This window comes from Heptranchias perlo, chromosome 24 (genome assembly GCF_035084215.1).
Source record: "Heptranchias perlo isolate sHepPer1 chromosome 24, sHepPer1.hap1, whole genome shotgun sequence".
Taxonomy (NCBI): domain Eukaryota; kingdom Metazoa; phylum Chordata; class Chondrichthyes; order Hexanchiformes; family Hexanchidae; genus Heptranchias; species Heptranchias perlo.
Window position 1 is genome coordinate 30,465,009 of NC_090348.1, and position 20,803 is coordinate 30,485,811.

The 20,803-nt window shown below is 40.6% G+C and overlaps 1 protein-coding gene across 2 annotated transcripts in view; it reads right to left on the bottom strand.

Annotated features, from left to right (window-relative positions):
* orc5 (origin recognition complex, subunit 5) overlaps positions 1 to 20,803 on the bottom strand; it is a 110,132-nt gene that overhangs the window by 43,414 nt on the left and 45,915 nt on the right. For both annotated transcript variants that reach the window (XM_068005375.1, XM_068005376.1), the window contains one exon: positions 10,003 to 10,050. In XM_068005375.1, the coding sequence (XP_067861476.1) occupies positions 10,003 to 10,050 (48 nt within the window). The remainder of the gene's footprint in view (positions 1 to 10,002; positions 10,051 to 20,803) is intronic.

The following is a 20,803-nucleotide window of genomic DNA, read 5'->3' on the forward strand; positions in this document are numbered from 1 at the left end:
CAACCAGTCAGTTCTCACCATTGTCAGGTTTTCAGCAGTGTAAGCTGAGTGAGAGATTGCAGCACTTCCAGATTTTTGCAGAAGGCACATAAAATCGACTAGACTTATTTGGTAATTTTATGACCCGTCTGATCTTACTCCAAGTATGTGAACAAAAACCATGCTATGTATCTTTTGTCATCACACATATCATTTGTCGCAGAATCCATAATATAAAACTCACATTTTACAGTACAAATAACATTCTGCTTGGGAAGCAGCCAAATAGGTTATTCCAATGAAGTATGATTTATAAACAGGTTCAATGAAGACATCTATATATAATACTGTACTGGAAAACACCTATCATACAGATTCAGCTATCCTTAAAAGTCCACTGTAGGCTCTGCTTTAAAATTTTTGCTGTCAACAAACTTTGAAAGTAAGCCACTCGTGAAGTGTTCATCGACATACAAAAAACAGGCCTGAAATTTTGACGGCACCGTTGTGCCCCTGGAACCGAGGCAGGGCAGGACTTCCACCTGCTGCAAATTATGGGAGCTGCTAATAAATATGCAGCAAGAGTTAGGCCCCAAAATGGGTCCTGAATGCCTGGATCGGGGGGAGATACCTGGAGGAGAGGAAGAGACCTGGTGCAGCAGCACCATCTGCAGTGGTCCCTCCCTGGGCTAGGTCCCAAGACGAGTCAGTGCACCCAACATAAATACTGTGAACACTGGCCTTCAGGTCTTGGGGAGCCGTTTGAAGAGAATGATGGAACATTGCTTCCAAGAGCTTCAGACACAAGATCTAACTGACATTGTGAGTTCTGCCTTCCTGACGATTAGTGGGTAAGCAGATCCAGGATTCAACACAACTGGTATGTCTAGAATCCTCCTTCATGGCGAGAGCTGTGACCTTTCCCACCAGCCCCTCAAATGCCTGCTCACGACTGCATCATGATACAGCAGGCTGCCTACACACCTGCACTGCCAACCTACCCTGAAGAGCCCCCGCCCCCGGGACTCAGAAGCCCTGAGATAAGCGCCATCATGGTCCCAGGAGACTCACAATACCATAGGGCAACCAAGCACACTGGCATCGCTGGCCCTAAGGTATCACCTCGGTGTAGCACCAGGATGGATTTAAGAACAGCAAGAGAGGCACCAGGGGTAGGCATAGTGGCGAAAAGCACTTGCTGTAAATATATTTGTGCATTGTGATATCAAATCCAATTTTCTGAAGTACGTTTGTTTGCTTCTTGTGTTTCAGAGGACGTTTCAAGGTCCGTTTACAATGGCAGAGTTCCTTCTGTGCCTCCTTAAGCAGACCTCTTCCAAGATATCATCGAGGGAAAAGCATGGTCTGTAGACTCCAATGGAAGGGTTAACACCTAGTTGGTTGTTTTCTCTTTTGATGTAGCCATATTCTGCGTGTTTCTCATTTCCTCCTCGTCCTCCATTCTCAGGACATGTTATGGGAATACCCATGATAAAAACTTCATGAAAGAAGGGTGGGAAGCCAAAGATTTCCTTGCCTGAAACTGCTGAAATAGAGCTTGTGGAATCCTTTATTTGTACAGATGGGAAAAAAAATTCTTATAATTTCAGTGAAATCTAATGTCTCAGACAAAGTTGTGGACGTTCGAAGTCTGTGAACTCAAACACTTCCTGGTTTGACAAGTCATCCAGGTAATTTATTCCTCTTTTTTACAAGTTTAAGTCAAGTGCAATTCTGGCATAAATGGCAGAACTTCTGTGACAACAGCTTTTCCCCTCATTTGCATACATGACCACTTGGAGGGCAGACCTGCCTACTAGCTACCAGCCAATTCTACTGGAATGTAGTGTAGATTTTAGAACGGATTTAACTCTGACATGTCTGATTTACGTCACAATTCCAGACCCCTATGCTAGAATTACACTACCTTTGCCGCACAAATATCTCAGAATTCTAGGCTCAAAATCTTTACATTTGCATTGAATCATTAGTATTCAATTCTAATAATAACATAAGAAATGGGAACAGGAGTAGGCCATACGGCCCCTACAGCCTGCTCCGCCATTCAATCAGATCATGGCTGATCTTCGACCTCAACTCCACTTTCCTGCCCGATGCCCATATCCCTTGATTCCCTTAGGGTCCAAAAATCTATCAATCTCAGTCTTGAATATACTCAACGAATAAGCATCTACAGTCCTCTGAGATAGAGAATTCCAAAGATTCACAACCCTCGAAGTGAAGAAATTTCTCCTCATCTCTGTCCTAAATGGCCACCCCCCTATCTTGAGACTATGACCCCTAGTTCTACACTCTCCAGCCAGGGGAAACAGCCTCTCAGCATCTATCCCATCAAGCCCGCTAAGAATTTTATACGCTTCATTGAGATCATCTCTCATTCTTCTAAACTCCACTGAATATACGCCCATTCTACTCAATCTCTCCTCATAGGAGGAGAACTCTCATCTCAGGAATCAATCTAGTGAACCTTCGTTGCACCCCCTCTAAGGCAAGTATATCCTTCCTTAGGTAAGGAGACCAAAACTGCACACAGTACTCCAGATGTGGTCTCTATAATTGTCTATAGCTTGACTCCCCTAATGGCCTAGTGCAAAGGTATCCAATCTTTTTGTGCATAGGACTCGATCAATGTGCTACAATTTATGATTGGGACAAATAGGATTACACAATGAAAGTTTCCCCCCAGCCCCCTCTCCTCCAACCCAACCCATGCACAAAAGCATTTTCCAATGCTCAGGTCCAAGGAACTACAGTTGGCCACAAGTGGAAGTGCTGCACACAAGTGCAAAAAGAAGAAACTAACGGAAACTTCACAGGGCAGGTTAAAGGAGCACATGCACCAGATCCAACCTGTTTTGGACACAAGGGCATTGGAAAAAAAACAGGATCCGGCTCTGCAGTGATGCCCTACAAAGTCAAACAGCCTGCTGACACTCACTGTCTAGGCTCTCACACAGACAAGTTACTGGCAGACTGCTGGTACCTGTGGAACCGTACCTCTGCAAGAGTAAATGATTTAGGGAGGAGTGGAAAAAGCGGAAGGGAATTGATGGATGGTGGGGAAATTATCTGCTTCTTGGTGATAAATCTGGGAGCATGCAAATAAAAAAATATAAATTTAAAAACTAAAGCAAAGATTTAATTTTTTGTGTGTGTGAGATCCTAAAGTTGGTTAAAAACAGTAATTTCGAGAAAACACAGATACACCTTGCTGCCACATTATGTAGGGTGTTCGTTACTATTGTGCTACACCAGTGAAGGGTCAGATATGGATTCTGGCAAATGATTGGTCTTACCAATAGGAGAGGGACAAAATGGAGCTGACGCACTAAACAGAGAGGAAAAAAGCTCTTAAATTTCATAGTGCTCTGCGCAGAAGTGAATTAGGTGGAAAGTATGAACATTACCTTTCTGGAATAATGACGGGCATGGTGTGGGAAAGAGAATGGAGATAAAAATATCAATGTGCACTGAGTAGTAACTTTAACGGGCTCTGAAGTTTGCTACTTGTGTTTGATGAGTATTTTATAGATCTCAAATCCTTTTGCAAAAAATGTTTGAAAACTGTGCATCAACAGAAGACAGCATAAACAAGTGGCACGTCATTAGTCAGTGGGATGGATCCATAACAGTTCTTGCAAATTTTGAAACCAGAAGCTGGCATCAACCAACGGTTGAGAATAGTGAGAAAACCTCTGATTATGACAAACATCTTTCCTAACTCTCCAGAGAACTGGCAAGAAATGTGCTTATTCAGCTGTGCTCTTTTCTGGCTTGTTCTTATCTCTGAAATGACATTAATCTTGACCCAGACTTGCTTTGACTAAAGATGTGTCCTCAAGCTATTGTCAACTTGCAAATTGTATGAAAAATGTTGTAACATATAATGCTAATTAAAACTTACCTGATGCCGTTCACATAATAAACATCCTAAACTGCGTTACAGGGATTGGAGGACACCAAACAGGAAATGGTAGAAGATTACAGTCTCCAAAAGGTGTGGTTGAAGAGGCAGAGCTTGCAGTAGTTCTTCAAGGTGGGGAGAAAAGTGGTACGGTGGAAGTGTTTAGAAAGTGAATTCCAGAATGCAGGGGCACAGTAGCTAAGATTTGACCAGTAATGGTGAAACAGAGGGGCACAGTGGCACACAGTGTTGGAAGCATAGCAGGTGTGGTGTGGAATGTCAGGCTGGTGAAGATTTCAGAAGTTGGATGGAGCAAGATCATGGAAGGATATGAAAAGAAAAACAAGAATCATGAAGTTGAAGCACGATAACACTATGGAAGTTGTTGAGGACAGGGACAATAGATATATGGGGCTTGTTAATGGATAGGAGACGTGGGTAAACTGTTAAATAACTCCTACAGTTCAGATACTGATAATGCAGTTAAAATATTTTAAATATATTTGTATCAGCTATTGAAGGAGAATTAAGAAAACTTGAAATGCTGACATAGATACTTAGGAGTGCCCGTAACCATATCTGCTTTGGTCCCTTGCCCTGTCTCCATAATGGGAATTCCACTCAATATTTGCTTTGTCTGAACTGGTGGTCTGTTATTATGTGTTATGGAAACTGTCATCACTGGTCTAAGCACCCAAGCAATCTATTTGTCTAATCCAACATTTCTTTGATGCTCCTCCGACAATCATCTCAGCTTCTTCCGCATGTTTTGTTTAAGGGCTGAGGTATTTGGAGGTGCTGACAAAATTGCTTTTGAAGGAGATCGTGGGGTAGATTTAGATTTTTGGGTGGCTGACCAGCGGAACGTGCTGACCGGCCAACCACTGTTCAGGCGGCAAAGAGGCCGGTGTGATTTTGAGGCCCGGACCGGGTTTGAATCCGACTGGCAAGCTGTGGACACCACATGGGCGATTTACCACACCTGAAGTATGTCGCATGCAAGATTTGGATAAAAATGGCAGAGCATTTGACAAAATCGAAAAATGTGGGAAAGTTACAGAAATATCTCCAAGTACTTTAAAGGAAACTAACTTCATAGTAAGCCTTAATACATTTTAACACAGTTTGAACACTGTAAAATAATTCAGCAAAACCAGTAAAAGTTCATTACTTGTACTTTAACTAATTGTACCAATAAAGCCTGTTATTTTGGTTTGTCTCAGATTCTGACAGACAGCTAGTGGATGCAGTTGTTCAATGTGCAGAATGTTAAAAGACCCCCAAAATCTTTTATCAATAAACTGGGGAATTTCTTCAAGGTGGTTGTAGACTTGCCCCAGTGTTGTTCTTGTTGGTAGTGTTGGCAGTCTTCATCCTAATCATTCCCTTCCACTTTAGTATCATTCCTACCAGCAATTGCAGATTGAAACATCAGTCACAGATCCACTGCACTCTGCTGTGTTGTCAATGTCAGTTCGTCAAATACTTCAACTGTCATTCTCACAGGCAATTCTGAATTTCATTACTCCAGCACTTTGTCAGGAACAGGTTAAAAAGTCAGCGTTTGAAAAACATGTCTTTATAGTTGCAGATTTCAGTGCACCCCAGGCAGGAATCAGCATGTAAACTGAATAATCTGTTTAGCCAGTTGTAATCCTATGCAGTCACTTCCATCATCAATAGCAAGCAAAATTTGATCTACCATTCTACTCTCGTTATGCTGTTTCAAGGTTTTAATTAATCCTGGATCGATTAGCTGTATCAATGACACGTAGGAGATAGAAAAGTTAGTTTGGCATTTGTCAAGGTAATGCGTGACTATGCTGAGCAATTGTCCATAACGACTGCAACTTCTAACACCTGCGGACACAACGATCTGCGGCAACCAATCGTAAAATATGGTTAAAGTTGTCCAAGCAATGAAATTTGCTTTGATTTGAATTAAGATCAACATGAAAACAATGTGGTTCCTTGCCCTTGCCAATAATCAGCAACTTTGTTTTGTCTGTAGCTGCCATACTGGCGCAAAGCAGGACAGAAATGTGTTTCTATTTATTTTCCCTGTACCTGCAGTGTTATCTCTAGAGGGAAGAGTGCCAGCTGATTTATTTTTTAAAAAAACGTAAGTGCCATCACAGTTGCATATGCCTTCGGGTGCATTTGCATCATGGAAGGAAGGCAGAATATTCGTTGACCAAGAAACCATTTCAGCATCTGTCTTGAGCTAGGTGAGCTTCTTTATATGCAGTGCTATGCAACATAACCAGCTATTTGAAGATTCAAATGGAATGCTCATTTTTCCAACAAGTAGCTTGACTTTAACTTTTGACACCTGACCAATTCATATCCATTCCTTTTCTTTGCCAACTTTCAGTTACCTCTTGAGCCTTATCCTTATTTTATTTTTCACTAGTGTCACTTCTTGGTTGCCACTTCTCCATGATTTGTTTTTAAGTAATCATGTAACTTGTGGATGCAGGAAGCTTGAACTCTTCTATCATAATTTTGCACTTTTTGGTTGGGTCAGTAAATGCTTTGTTTTTACTTTTGCTTCTATGGACTGGGCTATCCTCCGTCACTGTAGTTTGTTAGACCACTAGAATGTGGATTGAAGGAGGTGGATTCATTGGACAGGTGGTGCACTGATTGACGGGAAATTTTAGCAGGAATATTTTTATTAGCAAACTGGTTAACTGATTATTAAAAAATAATTTGTGGAATGTGGGCTTCACTGGCAAGGCCTGCATTTATTGCCCATCCCTAGTTGCTCCAATAACGTGGTAATGGCCCGTCTTCTTGAACCGCTGTAGTTTGCAGCAGTTTGATACAACTGAGTGGCTTGCAAGGCCACTTCAGAGGGCAGTTAAGAATCAACCACGTTGGTGTGAGACTGAAGTCACATATAGGCCAGACCAGGTAAGGTCGGCAGGCTTCCTTCCCTAAAGGAAGGGCATTAGTGAACCAGTTGAATTTTACACTTTTACTGATACCAGCTTTTTTTTAATATTTCCAGATTTTTTTTTTAAAAAGTGAATTCAAATTTTCAAACTGCCTTGGTGTAATTTGAACTCGATTCTCTGGATTAGTCCAGCCCTCTGGATTACTAATCCAATAACATAATCACTACACTACCTTACCCCCAGACACTGACAGGAGGCTTTGGCGAAAACATTTAATTTGGTCAAATTGTGCATGATGAAACATAACAATCCTAAGGATCACAGTACAGAAATGCATGTTAAAGAGAGAAAATGGATTGCCCTAATATAACACTCTGTTTACTATTTGTGTGGCTTTTACATTTGTAGGTACTGAATTTGGAGCACAGAGGTTTATGAATCATAAATGGGGATGTTAAAAACACTTGTCTAATAACTGGCTGTATTTTGTAAGATATGCTGTGGGTCAAAATACCCATGTAGAAATAATCTCTGGCTGGTTGTACACTCTGTCTATGGAACCTTATTGGACCTGCAGTGAAACAGAAGCTTGAAAAAGTGTCCTGGTTAACATGACTGTAACTAAAGAGGAATTCTTTAATATACTGAGGATATAAACAGAGAGATGTTGTTTCCATAAGAACATAAGAAATAGGAGCAGGAGTAGGCCGTACGGCCCCTCGAGCCAGCTCCGCCATTCAAAAAGATCATGGCTGATCTTCTACCTCAATGCCATTTTTCTGCACCATCCTCATATCCATTGATGACTTTAATATCTAGAAATCTATCGATCTCTGTTTTGAATGTAATCAATGACTGAGCCTCCACAGCCCTCTGGGGTAGAGAATTCCAAAAAGATTCACCACCCTCTGAGTGAAGAAATTTCTCCTCATCTCAGTCCTAAATAGCCTACCCCTTATTCTGAGACTGTGACCCTTGGTTCTAGAATCCCCAGCCAAGGGAAACATCCTCCTTGCATCTATCCTGTCAAGCCCTGTAAGAATTTTGTATATTTCAATGAGATCACCTCTCATTCTTCTAAACTCTAGAGAATACAGGCCTAGTCTACTCAATCTCTCCTCATACGACAATCTCGCCATCCCAGGAATCAGTCTGGTGAACCTTCATTGCACTCACTCTACAGCACGTAAATCCTTTTTTAGGTAAGGAGACCAAAATTGTACACAATACTCCAGGTGCGGTCTCACCAAGGCCCTATATAATTGCAATAAGACATCGTTACTCCTGTACGCAAATCCTCTTGTAATAAAGGCCAACATGCCATTTGCCTTTTCCGAAACGAGGATCCAATTTGCCTATTGGAAAGAACAAGTCTCATGAAAGTAAAATGTGTGTCATGCTGATAGTATGATTTTGCACGTCTTCTGACACTTATGATTTGATAACAAGACTTGTAATTTCCATTACACTGAATTTTCCGAGGATCCAAAAATCTCAATTTTTACAAATGCTGCAAGCAGGTTGGTATTTCCGACAATAAAAGGCTGCGGCCATGTAGTGAAAATGTAGCTCCCAATTTGTAATTCTATGAAAGTATCAATAGATTACTGACCTGTCAATGCAATATTAAATGTTTTTTTTATTCGTTCATGGGATGTGGGCGTCGCTGGCAAGGCCAGCATTTATTGCCCATCCCTAATTGCCCTTGAGAAGGTGGGGTGAGCCGCCTTCTTGAACCGCTGCAGTCCGTGTGGTAAAGGTTCTCCCACAGTGCTGTTAGGTAGGAAGTTCCAAGATTTTGACCCAGCGACGGGAAGGAACGGTGATATATTTCCAAGTCGGGATGGTGTGTGACTTGGAGGGGAACGTGCAGCTGGTGTTGTTCCCATGTGCCTGCTGCCCTTGTCCTTCTAGGTGGTAGAGGTCGCGGGTTTGGGAGGTGCGGTCAAAGAAGCCTTGGCGAGTTGCTGCAATGCATCTTGTGGATGGTACACACTGTAGCCATGGTGCGTCGATGGTGGATGGGGTGCCAATCAAGCGGGCTGCTTTGTCCTGGATGGTGTCGAGCTTCTTGAGTGTTGTTGGAGCTGCACTCATCCAGGCAAGTGGAGAGTATTCCATCACACTCCTGACTTGTGCCTTGTAGATGGTGGAAAGGCTTTGGGGAGTCAGGAGGTGAGTCACTCACCACAGAATACCCAGCCTCTGACCTGCTCTAGTAGCCACAGCATTTATGTGGCTGGTCCATTTAATTTTCTGGTCAATGGTGACCCCCAGGATGTTGATGGTGGGGGATTCGGCGATGGGAATGCCGTTGAATGTCATGGGGAGGTGGTTAGACTCTCTCTTGTTGGAGCTGGTCATTGCCTGGCACTTGTCTGGCACGAATGTTACTTGCCACTTATTAGCCCAAGCCTGGATGTTGTCCAGGTCTTGCTGCATGCGAGCACAGACTGCTTCATTATCTGAGGATGTGATAACGTAAGCTTCTTCTGTCTTCTCTTTCTTCACAGCCCAACTAGTAGTTCAATTTAAAAAGGTCCCACAATAAATATGTAGTTAAAGCAGCTATATTGGACATATGCAGAACAGTGATGGGCACCATATACCCAAGGCTGGAAATGTACCAGGCAGTCAGGACCCCATCTCAGAAGACTACATGAAATACGACCCTAGAAATATCACAATATATCGCCTTCGAAAGGGGCCAGTTCAACATGATAGGAAAACAACTTCCTACCACAAGCACTGCAAAAAACAGCAATGGAACATTACTCCAAAAGCAATGTTTGGAAGATTCCAACCATCCCTTTAATTCTACTACAAACAAAATATCTTGATGCTCAAAATTTGTAGTACTATCCAAATAGAACCATGCTGAGACTCAATGAATGCTCCTGCAGATATCACAGAAGCAAAACATGAAATCAATGTAAATTTAAAGAGAAACATTGTGTGGTTTCATCACAGCAGAACTGATTAGTTTTCTTGAAAATAAAGCATGTTTTGCCAGCAACTTTATGATTCTGTATAGAATATATCTTCATTTAAACTAGTACTAACATTGAAATAATCCATATCAATTGACAAACTTTCAGCATCTTTGTAAAACTGGTGCCATTGAGGAGTAAACAAAAGTTGCAACACAGATACAGGTCAAATCCCACTTAAAATAGAATGTTCAATAGTGATACTCACCTTTTCATGCTTCTTCAAAAATGAAGTTTTCTTAATTTTCCCATGATGCTGGAAATAAAACACAAAGGAGAAAGAAAAGTTAAAACATTGCATTGATCTGAAAAAGTACTCAAAGTGATTAGATATCTACAATAAAAAAAAGGTAAAACTGGATGTTTTACTGTTTCTCAAATTATAAATCTATTTTACCTGGATATAAAAGTTTGTGATTATAACTGCTTTGGAATAAATCCAAAATAGTTGCTTAATTCAACAGCTACCCTCAGGCTAAATACAATTGCCAATTAAAACAGGAGATTTCATTACAAAGAATTATAATTGCCCCACCAACACAAATGCTATCCTGTAAACTAAAGGGTCAACCGTACGCACTACATTATACATATAGTACTACTTTGAACTGAAAAGCCAACAAAATTCTAGGTGTAAGCCAAAAACATTTTACAACTAAGATGTCAGCTTTGGCTCAATATCATTCTCACCTCTAATTCAGAGGTTGTCAATTGTAAACAATTTTACAACACCAAGTTATAGTCCAGCAATTTTATTTTAAATTCACAAGCTTTCGGAGGCTTCCTCCTTCCTCAGGTAAATTTACCTGAGGAAGGAGGAAGCCTCCGAAAGCTTGTGAATTTAAAATAAAATTGCTGGACTATAACTTGGTGTTGTAAAATTGTTTACAATTGTCAACCCCAGTCCATCACCGGCATCTCCACATCAGAGGTTGTGGGTACAAGTCCCATTCCCGGACTTGAGCACATAATCTAGACTGACAGGGGATGCTGTCTTTTGGGTTAGACATTAAACAGAGGCCCGTCTGCTCTCTCAGAGACCTAAAAGATCTCACAGCACTATTGAAAGAAGAGCAGGAAAGCTTTCCTGGTCTCCTGGCCAATACTGATCTCTCAACCAACATCACTTTTAAAAAAAACAGATTATGTGGTCATTTATCTCATTACTGTTTGCAGGGCCTTGCTGTGCGCAAATTGATTGCTGCATTTCCCCATATTACAACAGTGACTATACTTCAAAGGCAATTCATTCAAGTTCTTTCTTTAAGTTGCATCAGATCCTTTTTATTTGACTAACATGTTTGTTAAACTCTATTTTAGCAAATCAAACATGTCCTTATTATTCGGCATTATTAAAATAACTTTCAGGATATCACACCCAATGAATGTAAAAAGGTATTAAAAGCAAGCTCATTTACCGGCAGACACAATTTTTGCCAACACTATTTTAATCTTAGTAAGATGCTAATTCTATTTATATCTTATATAGCATGCAAACAAATTTTGTACACTATAACCAGCCCTGCATTTACCAGCTGGAACACTTCTCATACACTCCCAAAGAAGAATCCAGCACAGATTAAGGAAATCAAATCTGGGCTCCTCCAGGCCAGCATGACTCACCTGCTAACCGGATAAACTTGTTGAACCATTGTAGAGTTGTTAGAAACTGAGTTTTAACAGTAAATACACCAAGAATATACCACAGACATCCCCATGTGCAACTGTTAATTAGTACATAACACAAAGCAATCATACAATAAATTTAAACATATCATGTTGCCTAGGTAGGCAGATAACTAGTATTTTGAAACTATCAAAATAAACTGATTTAGAGTTTCAGATTATAATTCTGCACTGAAATCAAACACTTTCGTAGTCTGTCGGTATTAATTCTTAGGACACTAAGCAAATTAGTTTTGTTCAAACTACGTTGCTCCTGTTTATTCAGCAGTGCCTCATTATTGCCTTATATGGTACATGCTAGGAAGGTTAGAGTTTGGAAAAAATGGTTGGAAAGTGTGGAAATGATTTAGGGACCTTGAGCATTTTTCCTGCACTTATTACTACCTTTAATATCAAAGTTTGTCACTACTAAAACCAAAAATCTTCATTTTGCATACAGGAGTTTGAGATGATTTTTCTCAATATTGATGATCAGTCAGGCTTGTTCATTATTTTGTTTCACATCATTGATTCTGGAGTATGGTAGAATATAATGGTTTTACATCCTCAAAGGCTCAATGGTGATCCATACATAAAATTGTGTGTAATGGTTTTGTATTGCTCTACTCACTGACCAATTCTATATTAGCATATTTCATACATGGTATATGTTGCCTCATTCAACACGGCAATCCCCCTAAATGTGCACTCCTTTCAAAGTCTGTTCTAATCATCTGCTTGTCCAACTATCTAGGTGCATTCCTTTCTTCAGTGTCATCAGCCATCTGTGTTCCCAGGTGAGGTCCTCTCTCTATGGTGGCTACTCTCCCACCAGTGCTTGTGTGTACTCTCTTTACCCCATTACTTCCCTGTTCTTCCCAATTCTCCATGTGTGCACTCTTTTCTCCCACGTTGATTATAACTCCGTTGAGCTGTACACCCAGTTTTCTTATTCACATTTACAACATCCATAATTACATACCTATATATTGTAAATAGTGCTCTAACAATAAGTAAAATACAAAGAGGTGTAGGATTAGAAATACTGTCATTTTTTAAAAATTGAATATAAATAAGCAGGTTTGTATTTTAATTACAGCACATTCCACAGTACATAGAGTGCACTGGATACAGCAAAGGCTATGGGCCCCGACAACATCCCAGCTGTAGTATTGAAGACTTGTGCTCCAGAACTAGCTGCGCCTCTAGCCAAGCTGTTCCAGTACAGCTACAACACTGGCATCCACCCGACAATGTGGAAAATTGCCCAGGTATGTCCTGTCCACAAAAAGCAGGACAAATCCAATCCGGCCAATTACCGCCCCATCAGTCTACTCTCAATCATCAGCAAAGTGATGGAAGGTGTCGTCGACAGTGCTATCGAGCGGCACTTACTCACCAATAACCTGCTCACCGATGCTCAGTTTGGGTTCCGCCAGGACCACTCGGCTCCAGACCTCATTACAGCCTTGGTCCAAACATGGACAAAAGAGCTGAATTCCAGAGGTGAGGTGAGAGTGACTGCCCTTGACATCAAGGCAGCATTTGACCGAGTGTGGCACCAAGGAGCCCTAGTAAAATTGAAGTCAATGGGAATCAGGGGGAAAACTCTCCAGTGGCTGGAGTCATACCTAGCACAAAGGAAGATGGTAGTGGTTGTTGGAGGCCAATCATCTCAGCCCCAGGACATTGCTGCAGGAGTTCCTCAGGGCAGTGTCCTAGGCCCAACCATCTTCAGCTGCTTCATCAATGACCTTCCCTCCATCATAAGGTCAGAAATGGGGATGTTCGCTGATGACTGCACAGTGTTCAGTTCCATTCGCAACCCCTCAGATAATGAAGCAGTCCGAGCCTGCATGCAGCAAGACCTGGACAACATCCAGGCTTGGGCTCATAAGTGGCAAGTAACATTCGTGCCAGATAAGTGCCAGGCAATGACCATCTCCAACAAGAGAGAGTCTAACCACCTCCCCTTGACATTCAACGGCATTACCATCGCCGAATCCCCCACCATCAACATCCTGGGGGTCACCATTGACCAGAAACTTAACTGGACCAGCCATATAAATACTGTGGCTACGAGAGCAGGTCAGAGGCTGGGTATTCTGCGGCGAGTGACTCACCTCCTGACTCCCCAAAGCCTTTCCACCATCTACAAGGCACAAGTCAGGAGTGTGATGGAATAATCTCCACTTGCCTGGATGAGTGCAGCTCCAACAACACTCAAGAAGCTCGACACCATCCAAGATAAAGCAGCCCGCTTGATTGGCACCCCATCCACCACCCTAAACATTCACTCCCTTCACCACCGGCGCACTGTGGCTGCAGTGTGCACCATCCACAGGATGCACTGCAGCAACTCGCCAAGGCTTCTTCGACAGCACCTCCCAAACCCGCGACCTCTACCACCTAGAAGGACAAGGGCAGCAGGCGCATGGGAACAACACCACCTGCACGTTCCCCTCCAAGTCACACACCATCCCGACTTGGAAATATATCGCCGTTCCTTCATTGTCGCTGGGTCAAAATCCTGGAACTCCCTTCCTAACAGCACAGTGGGAGAACCGTCACCACACAGACTGCAGCGGTTCAAGAAGGCGGTTCACCACCACCTTCTCGAGGGCAATTAGGGATGGGCAATAAATGCCGGCCTTGCCAGCGACGCCCACATCCCGTGAACGAATAAAAAAAAAACTACATTGTATACTGTGCAAAATTGGTGAAACTTGCAGATATTCCATAATTTGTGTATATGTACCTAGAGTAAATATTGCAGTTACAGTGTAAATATCTCTAATTTAAAAAAAATTAAAGCTTGATTATCACATGAAACTTTGTAAACTTTTTTTTTTTACACACACGAAGAATCTGCCTGAATATGCAATGAATATATCAGGATAATCCTTTATAATAGCATTATCTTTGGGTATTCATGGTCCCCTCTTGAAACTTTTACCTCCCAGTGGCTCCCAATCAGAGTAACCATCTTTAAGGTTAGGTGTCAAAAGGTGGCATTACTCCACTCAGTCTTGACTCCAAGTAACTCAGGTCAACTATTCAAACTTTTACTGGTATATAAAAAGAGTACTGGTCTTGGCCTTCTAGACCAATGTACTTTTCAACTCCAATGAACTCTGTGTAGATCAGCTGTTATAAATATTGTAGCCTTATTCATATTCTTATTTAACCTCAAGCCAAGATTGAATGGCAATAAGAATTCTACCTGGATCCAAATATTCAGGAAGGGAGAGAAAGTCTATGTTCTCTGGTTGATGAATGTCAAATTTCACTTTCCAAAGGACTGTTTGTTTAGATTTAGTACTGTACTCAAATGGCTTAAAGACTTTTAGCACTATAATCTGCCTTTTGAATGAATAAATTGCTTACAAATGCAACACAAATTAGGGTCCTGTGCTTCATATCAATTTCACTATACCAGTTCTAAATTTGGTAGGACATAACAGACTGTACTAGGTGGTCCTTGACTGGGAGTAATGATCGAGTATTTTCCCGTGACAGAACCCATAGCAGGATTCAATGGGTGATCTAAGAAACCCTACATCATCACTCCAACCCGAATGGTGGTGAACCATTCTCAGATGCCTCTCTGCCTACGATCTCCCCTCCCTCTCCTATAGTCAACTACACCTTTCATAGCATACATTTTAGCTCCAGAATATCCAATGAAGACTCGTGTATGACCCAAAAGAATTAATTTTACACCTTTGTCCAAATATATAATGTAATATTTGTAATCTATGTTGCTGTGTTTACAACTATGTCCCTATTTCTCCTCTTTAGCTGAAAAATTCTAAAATAAAAAATTTGAGGGAAAAAATATATTTACGTGTGGTATAAACAGAAATACGTAATTGTCAGCTATGCACTATGTTACCTCCATGTGAGGTCAACTACAACTCACAATGTATTTGCTCAAGAGTATTCAATTCAGCCCCACCTGCAAAGATTTTAATTATATCTCACTGCTGGTTATGAAATTTCTGTCTGAACAGGCCACATATCGGCAGTATTTAGGTATTACTTCAATTTATAATGCATTACTACTAGGTAGTTATTTTTCATTCTACTTTAAATCCCGTAAGTCTGTGGCTAACACTATCAGACCCTTGTTATCGAATATTCAATCTTGTGCGACGGGTAGATAATTCAGCAGAAACAAAAGATGGTACAAGAGGAAATCATTCTTTAAACATACATACAGTATGTCAAATCACTTATAACTCACTTTTTTATAGTACAGAAATTCACCAATTACGTTGTCAGTTTTTAAAAAGGGAATTTCAACCTTTACAACGGGTTTTAAACAATGGCAACTTTTAAAAGCAGCATTTGCCTCTTCACACATAAATGGATTGGTAAGTTATGCAAGAAGTGCTCCACATTTTGAAGCCTCATACTGACACTTCTTCTGTGAGAAGCAATGAATCACAGTGTACCTGATGCATGTGGACTGAACATATTGTATGCACTGGGTTAAGAACAAAGCAGTAGAAGACATTACATTTACCTACTGTGCGCGAATCAAACACTGCCCATCTCAAATTCTGATTATTAGTTTGAAGGGTTTTGGTGTTGCTTCTTATGAAAGGATAAGAAAATTACTATTCTTCATCTGGAAATATGTTAAAACTTAGTGTAAAGGGATAATTACAATGAAAAGGGCCTTTTCATAGTACAATAGCTCCAATGTGACCATCAAATACACATTCCATCTAGGACAAATTTTTATGTGGCTTACATTAGCAAAATGCCAGGAGTAGCCCTTGCATGTGTATTGTATGATCAAAGTATTCCCCTCACTTGGGACACAATAATCACATTTTTTTAAATCAAATCATTAATGTGCATCCTAAAAAGCTTTTTAATTTCTTAGTTTACAGGTGGGATTATAGTTGCAGACATAAGGCATGCAATTAAACATGGCTAGGTAGATGGATAAAGGTAGATTACTCACTTTTGGGAAAGTACTGACTATTCTTGAGACATGTTACTAGTGCTTTCCCCCAGGAATCAGACGCAGGCCCACTACCCTTCACAGTCTTTATTAATGACCTGGACAGTGGCGTTGGCAGTATGGTAAGTAAGTTTGCAGATATACAGGTCGCTGGTCAGACCACATCTGGAGTACTACATCCAGTTTTGGTCCCCCCACATGGTGGGTGATATAGTGGCCTTGGAAAAGGTCCAAAGAGCTACAAGAATGATTCCTAATTTAAAAAACCTCAGCTACTCAGATAGGCTCAAGGACCTTGGTCTATTTACTTTAGAGCAGCATAGACTTAGAGGTGACCTGATACAGGTCTATAAAATAACTAAAGGGCAAATAGATTATTCCAGTTTAACAGACTGGGGAGGACCAGGGGGCATGAGTTTAAACTATGTAAGAGTAGGAATAGACTAGGTGTTAGGTGGTTCTTCTTTTCCCAGAGAATTGTGTGGTGGCTGCTGACTCTCTGTATGCCTTCAAGAGGGAGTTGGACCGGTTCTTGACTGGGCAGTGATCGCATCATATAGAAGGTAAGTGTCTTTATAGATAACACTTGGTCCACGTGATCTCCTAAACTGGTTTTGATCGCCTAAGGGGGTCGGAGAAGAATATGCCAGGCTATTTTTTCCGTTATTAGCCCTAGGTATTTTCTCTTTTGTTTTGCCTCTCAGGAGATTACATGCTGCAAGGTTGGGTGAGAGGTGGCAGGGGGAGGGAAGAAGTGTTTAGTCACAATGCTCTGGCCATCATGGTGTGCGGCAGGCTAAATGGACCAGCTGGTCTTTTCCTGCCCGTTAATTTCGTATGTTCTTCATGTACATTCCCCACATACCACTAGGATAAGCAAGTCACACAAGACATTTTTGACATTCAACATCACAGTTACACCTTAATTTACAGTGTGCTTCAGTGGGGGAAGAGGGGGAGGAAAGATTTCTAGACCAAGTTGGCTGTGCAAGCACAAAGTTCTTGCTTCAAGTTCGCTTAAGTAGTTACTGCTCAAGTAGTGTGGCCTGAAGCACCTTATTAATGATTTTCCATAGATCAAATTATGGAACAGTATTATGCATCTCCTTGGTCCTTAGAGGGTTAATTTTGAGAAGTTAAGAAATTATAACATACACTATTTTGGTTAAATTTAAGGTCTGTCTCAGATCTGAGCTAATAGAGGGGTCCTCATACTGGGCCTCCGTTCTCCTATTCCACATACTTTCCTTCACCGCCACATTTTCACCCGGCCCAGCCACAACCCCCATCTCCCCCCTTCCCAATCAGTGTAGCCTGTCTCTGGTGGGGGAAAAGCTTGAGCCACATTTGCTGATTGTGGGTCAAGACTGTAACGGTGTAGCTCCAGGTAGAGTCCTGCTATGCTTAGAGGGCACAAAAGAAAAGCCCTTCAATTAATTCTGCAAACTGCCCTAAAAATATTGTTCAGCTTTTTTTGTTTTGGGGCGGGGGGGGGGGGGGGGGGGCGGAGGGAGAAAAAGAGGGGGGAGGATTGGAAAAGACCCAGACAAGTTTCAATAACTTTCACAAACCTGAATGGATTCTGACATTATGAAGTTTGTCTCAAGCTTCTAGGATGGAAAGTTGGCACAAATGCTGAAGACAACTATCAAGAACTGCTATGGAATGCTGTTAAAGTATGGAGACATCCAGCAATTTCCATAGTGCTATTCAGATATGTATATTACAATAGTGCTTTCCTCACTTTAGAAGTATGCTCACCCCCTCTAAATGATGATCACTAGAATTTGTAATTGGTTCTTTTCTACCTTTTGCCAATCTTAAGAGAACACTACTTCACATCAGCAGTCTTGCCTTAATGATGTCACCATGTCTCTAGTGCCTTTGCTCCTTTATCCTTTCGCAAGATGTTTGGAAATGTTTACAAGCTACACAATCACAAAACAACTGAAAGATTTTGTAACCACTGCAGAATGTAAATATTCTAACACTGAAATTTCTAGCTGCCAAAATACATTTGTACAACTGTTCAATTTAGATTATAATACAGAAATGAATAGAAGCAATGATGAGCAGCAGCACAGTATTTAATATGTGACTGCACATAATACTTCAGTTCACTTACTTATATATGTAATTTCATGGTAGATAAGCATTGTTAACTGAAACTTTAGATGCATTTAAATCTAACAGCAATGTGCTTTAGAAAGTAAATTCAATGTGAAAAATAAATCTAAGTAGTTTTATTTGAATAGCAAATTTAATTCAATGCATATTCCGTAACTTGAATCACCAATTTGTGTGTTATCTAAGAGCTATGTTTCTAAGAGGGCAGCTAGAAGTGCAGCAGGCATTTTTTCACATTTAACAAACATATGCATTTATTTAAATTTTTTTGAAGTCATGAAAATTCTAACATGATGACTTCAGAAAAAAAATACATCACTCTTGTAAAAAGGATCTGTGTAGTTTTAGTGCATTCTGGGAGCAGTTAATTTCCAAAGACCACTAAGTGTTTGTACATTGGTAAGAACAAACAAAAACTTAACTTTAAGGGCAAAGGCACAAACTAAAAACTCTGCAGTATGCAAGAGCACAAACCTAACAAGTCAGTATCAGGCAGCATGTTTAAGGATAGGGATAAGGCAGTACATTTCAGAAGAATTTTTTACTAAAATTTTGGTGTAGGTTAGCAACAAATTTACATTTCTAGGGATTCTGAGTTGCACTTGGATAACCTGCAGTGTAATCTTGAAAAAAATGTGGCTGTGTTGTTACTGTCCTCCATTTACCCTCTACTACTTAGTCAATAATCAATAATCCTACAATAGCCAAAGGCAATAAGTTATGTAAGGGGAAATTACAGATAAAAGTGCCCTTGGCCATTAATGACAGCTGTTTGGGCCATTGCCACAGAACCCAAAGTAAATTTACTTCAAATAACTAATTACAAGTAGTAAGTGGGCAGAAATAATGACTTAAATCATTTTGCTACATTATGCTTTGAACACGAAATTTTATAATTCAATCTGCAATGATTACCCCGTCTCAGATGGACATTGATTAAATCAATACCGTTATCGTGCAGCTTACATAGTATCTGACCAGAATAATGAAAGCAAGCAATAATATTAGTAAAAGATTTCTTGTTCCAGCTTACAAAAAAGGGAGAAAGAAGCCTACAAAATTTGTGTTTATTTGAGACTTTTAAAGAAATTGTAGAACTGCACTTTCCTAAAGTAGAATTTCCTAAAATTCCATAAGTTAAGAAACATCTAAAATCCATTCTAGTATATTTATCAATGTGTAAAGTACAACGCATAAAGAATAGAACAAATGTCCATAATCAGCAAAATTGGAGAAGTTAACTAGTGCCACAAATATAATGAACATTATTTGGCTGCAGTTTAGAGATCATGAATTATATTTCACATGTAACTATTACTACTAGTGCAAAAAGTAACAATGACACTTCTGTTTTCTGATTAATCTAAACTCAACAACTTTTGCAGTTTAGACCAAATCTAGAAATTTCAGTGTAGTTATCCCAGCAATGTAGAGTACAGTTTGAAACCCCAGTGAGAAAGTGGCTGTCAGTATAATTTTCACTCTATCTACTCACATACATTGACCTACCTGTAAGATCACAGGATAACAGAAGAATTGAATACTTCAGGTTCAGGGAAGGTAGAGACCATTGAGTGTCCAGGCTGACACTGCCTCTGTTCTCAATCAGGAACATGGGAGCCATTCAACAAAATGCAAACAGGTCAATCTATGGACATTCCTAAATCCTAAATGTCCCAGTGGGTCTTCCCATTAGGATGAAGTGTGTGGACTAAGACTGTCTGTCACTATGATGTCTACTCCAGCTAAATGCAGAACTGAGTAATCTCATGACCAAGATATCCACATACTAGCAAAATCAACTTTTGACAAAAAGAGTAAAAGTGAAGGTCCTCCCACAAGCTTGTTGATGTGACAGGCCACTGTAGTGTTGTTGTAGAAGTGTTCCAGAACTTACTGCTCTTAGTTCCAATCAATTGATTGGTCAGGTAGAATGCTCTATTAGCCACTTGCTGTGTCCTCCCACATGGGCGGTCATCTCATCAGGGACACATTTGTTACCATCCACTTTGGGAGAGAGTGACACAGGGAACTGCCTTGTAGGGTGGGAGGAGGGTCGTGTGGAGCATAAACACCGGCATAAACCAGTTGGACCGAATGGCCTGTTTCTGTGCTGTAAATTCTATGTAATTCTGTGCAGACAGATTTTTTTTTGCTAAGTTCCAAGATAATGAATGCACCATCACAACTCAACTTGCATCAGCATAAGCATGAAATAGAAAGTAATTTCCTTTCAGATTGG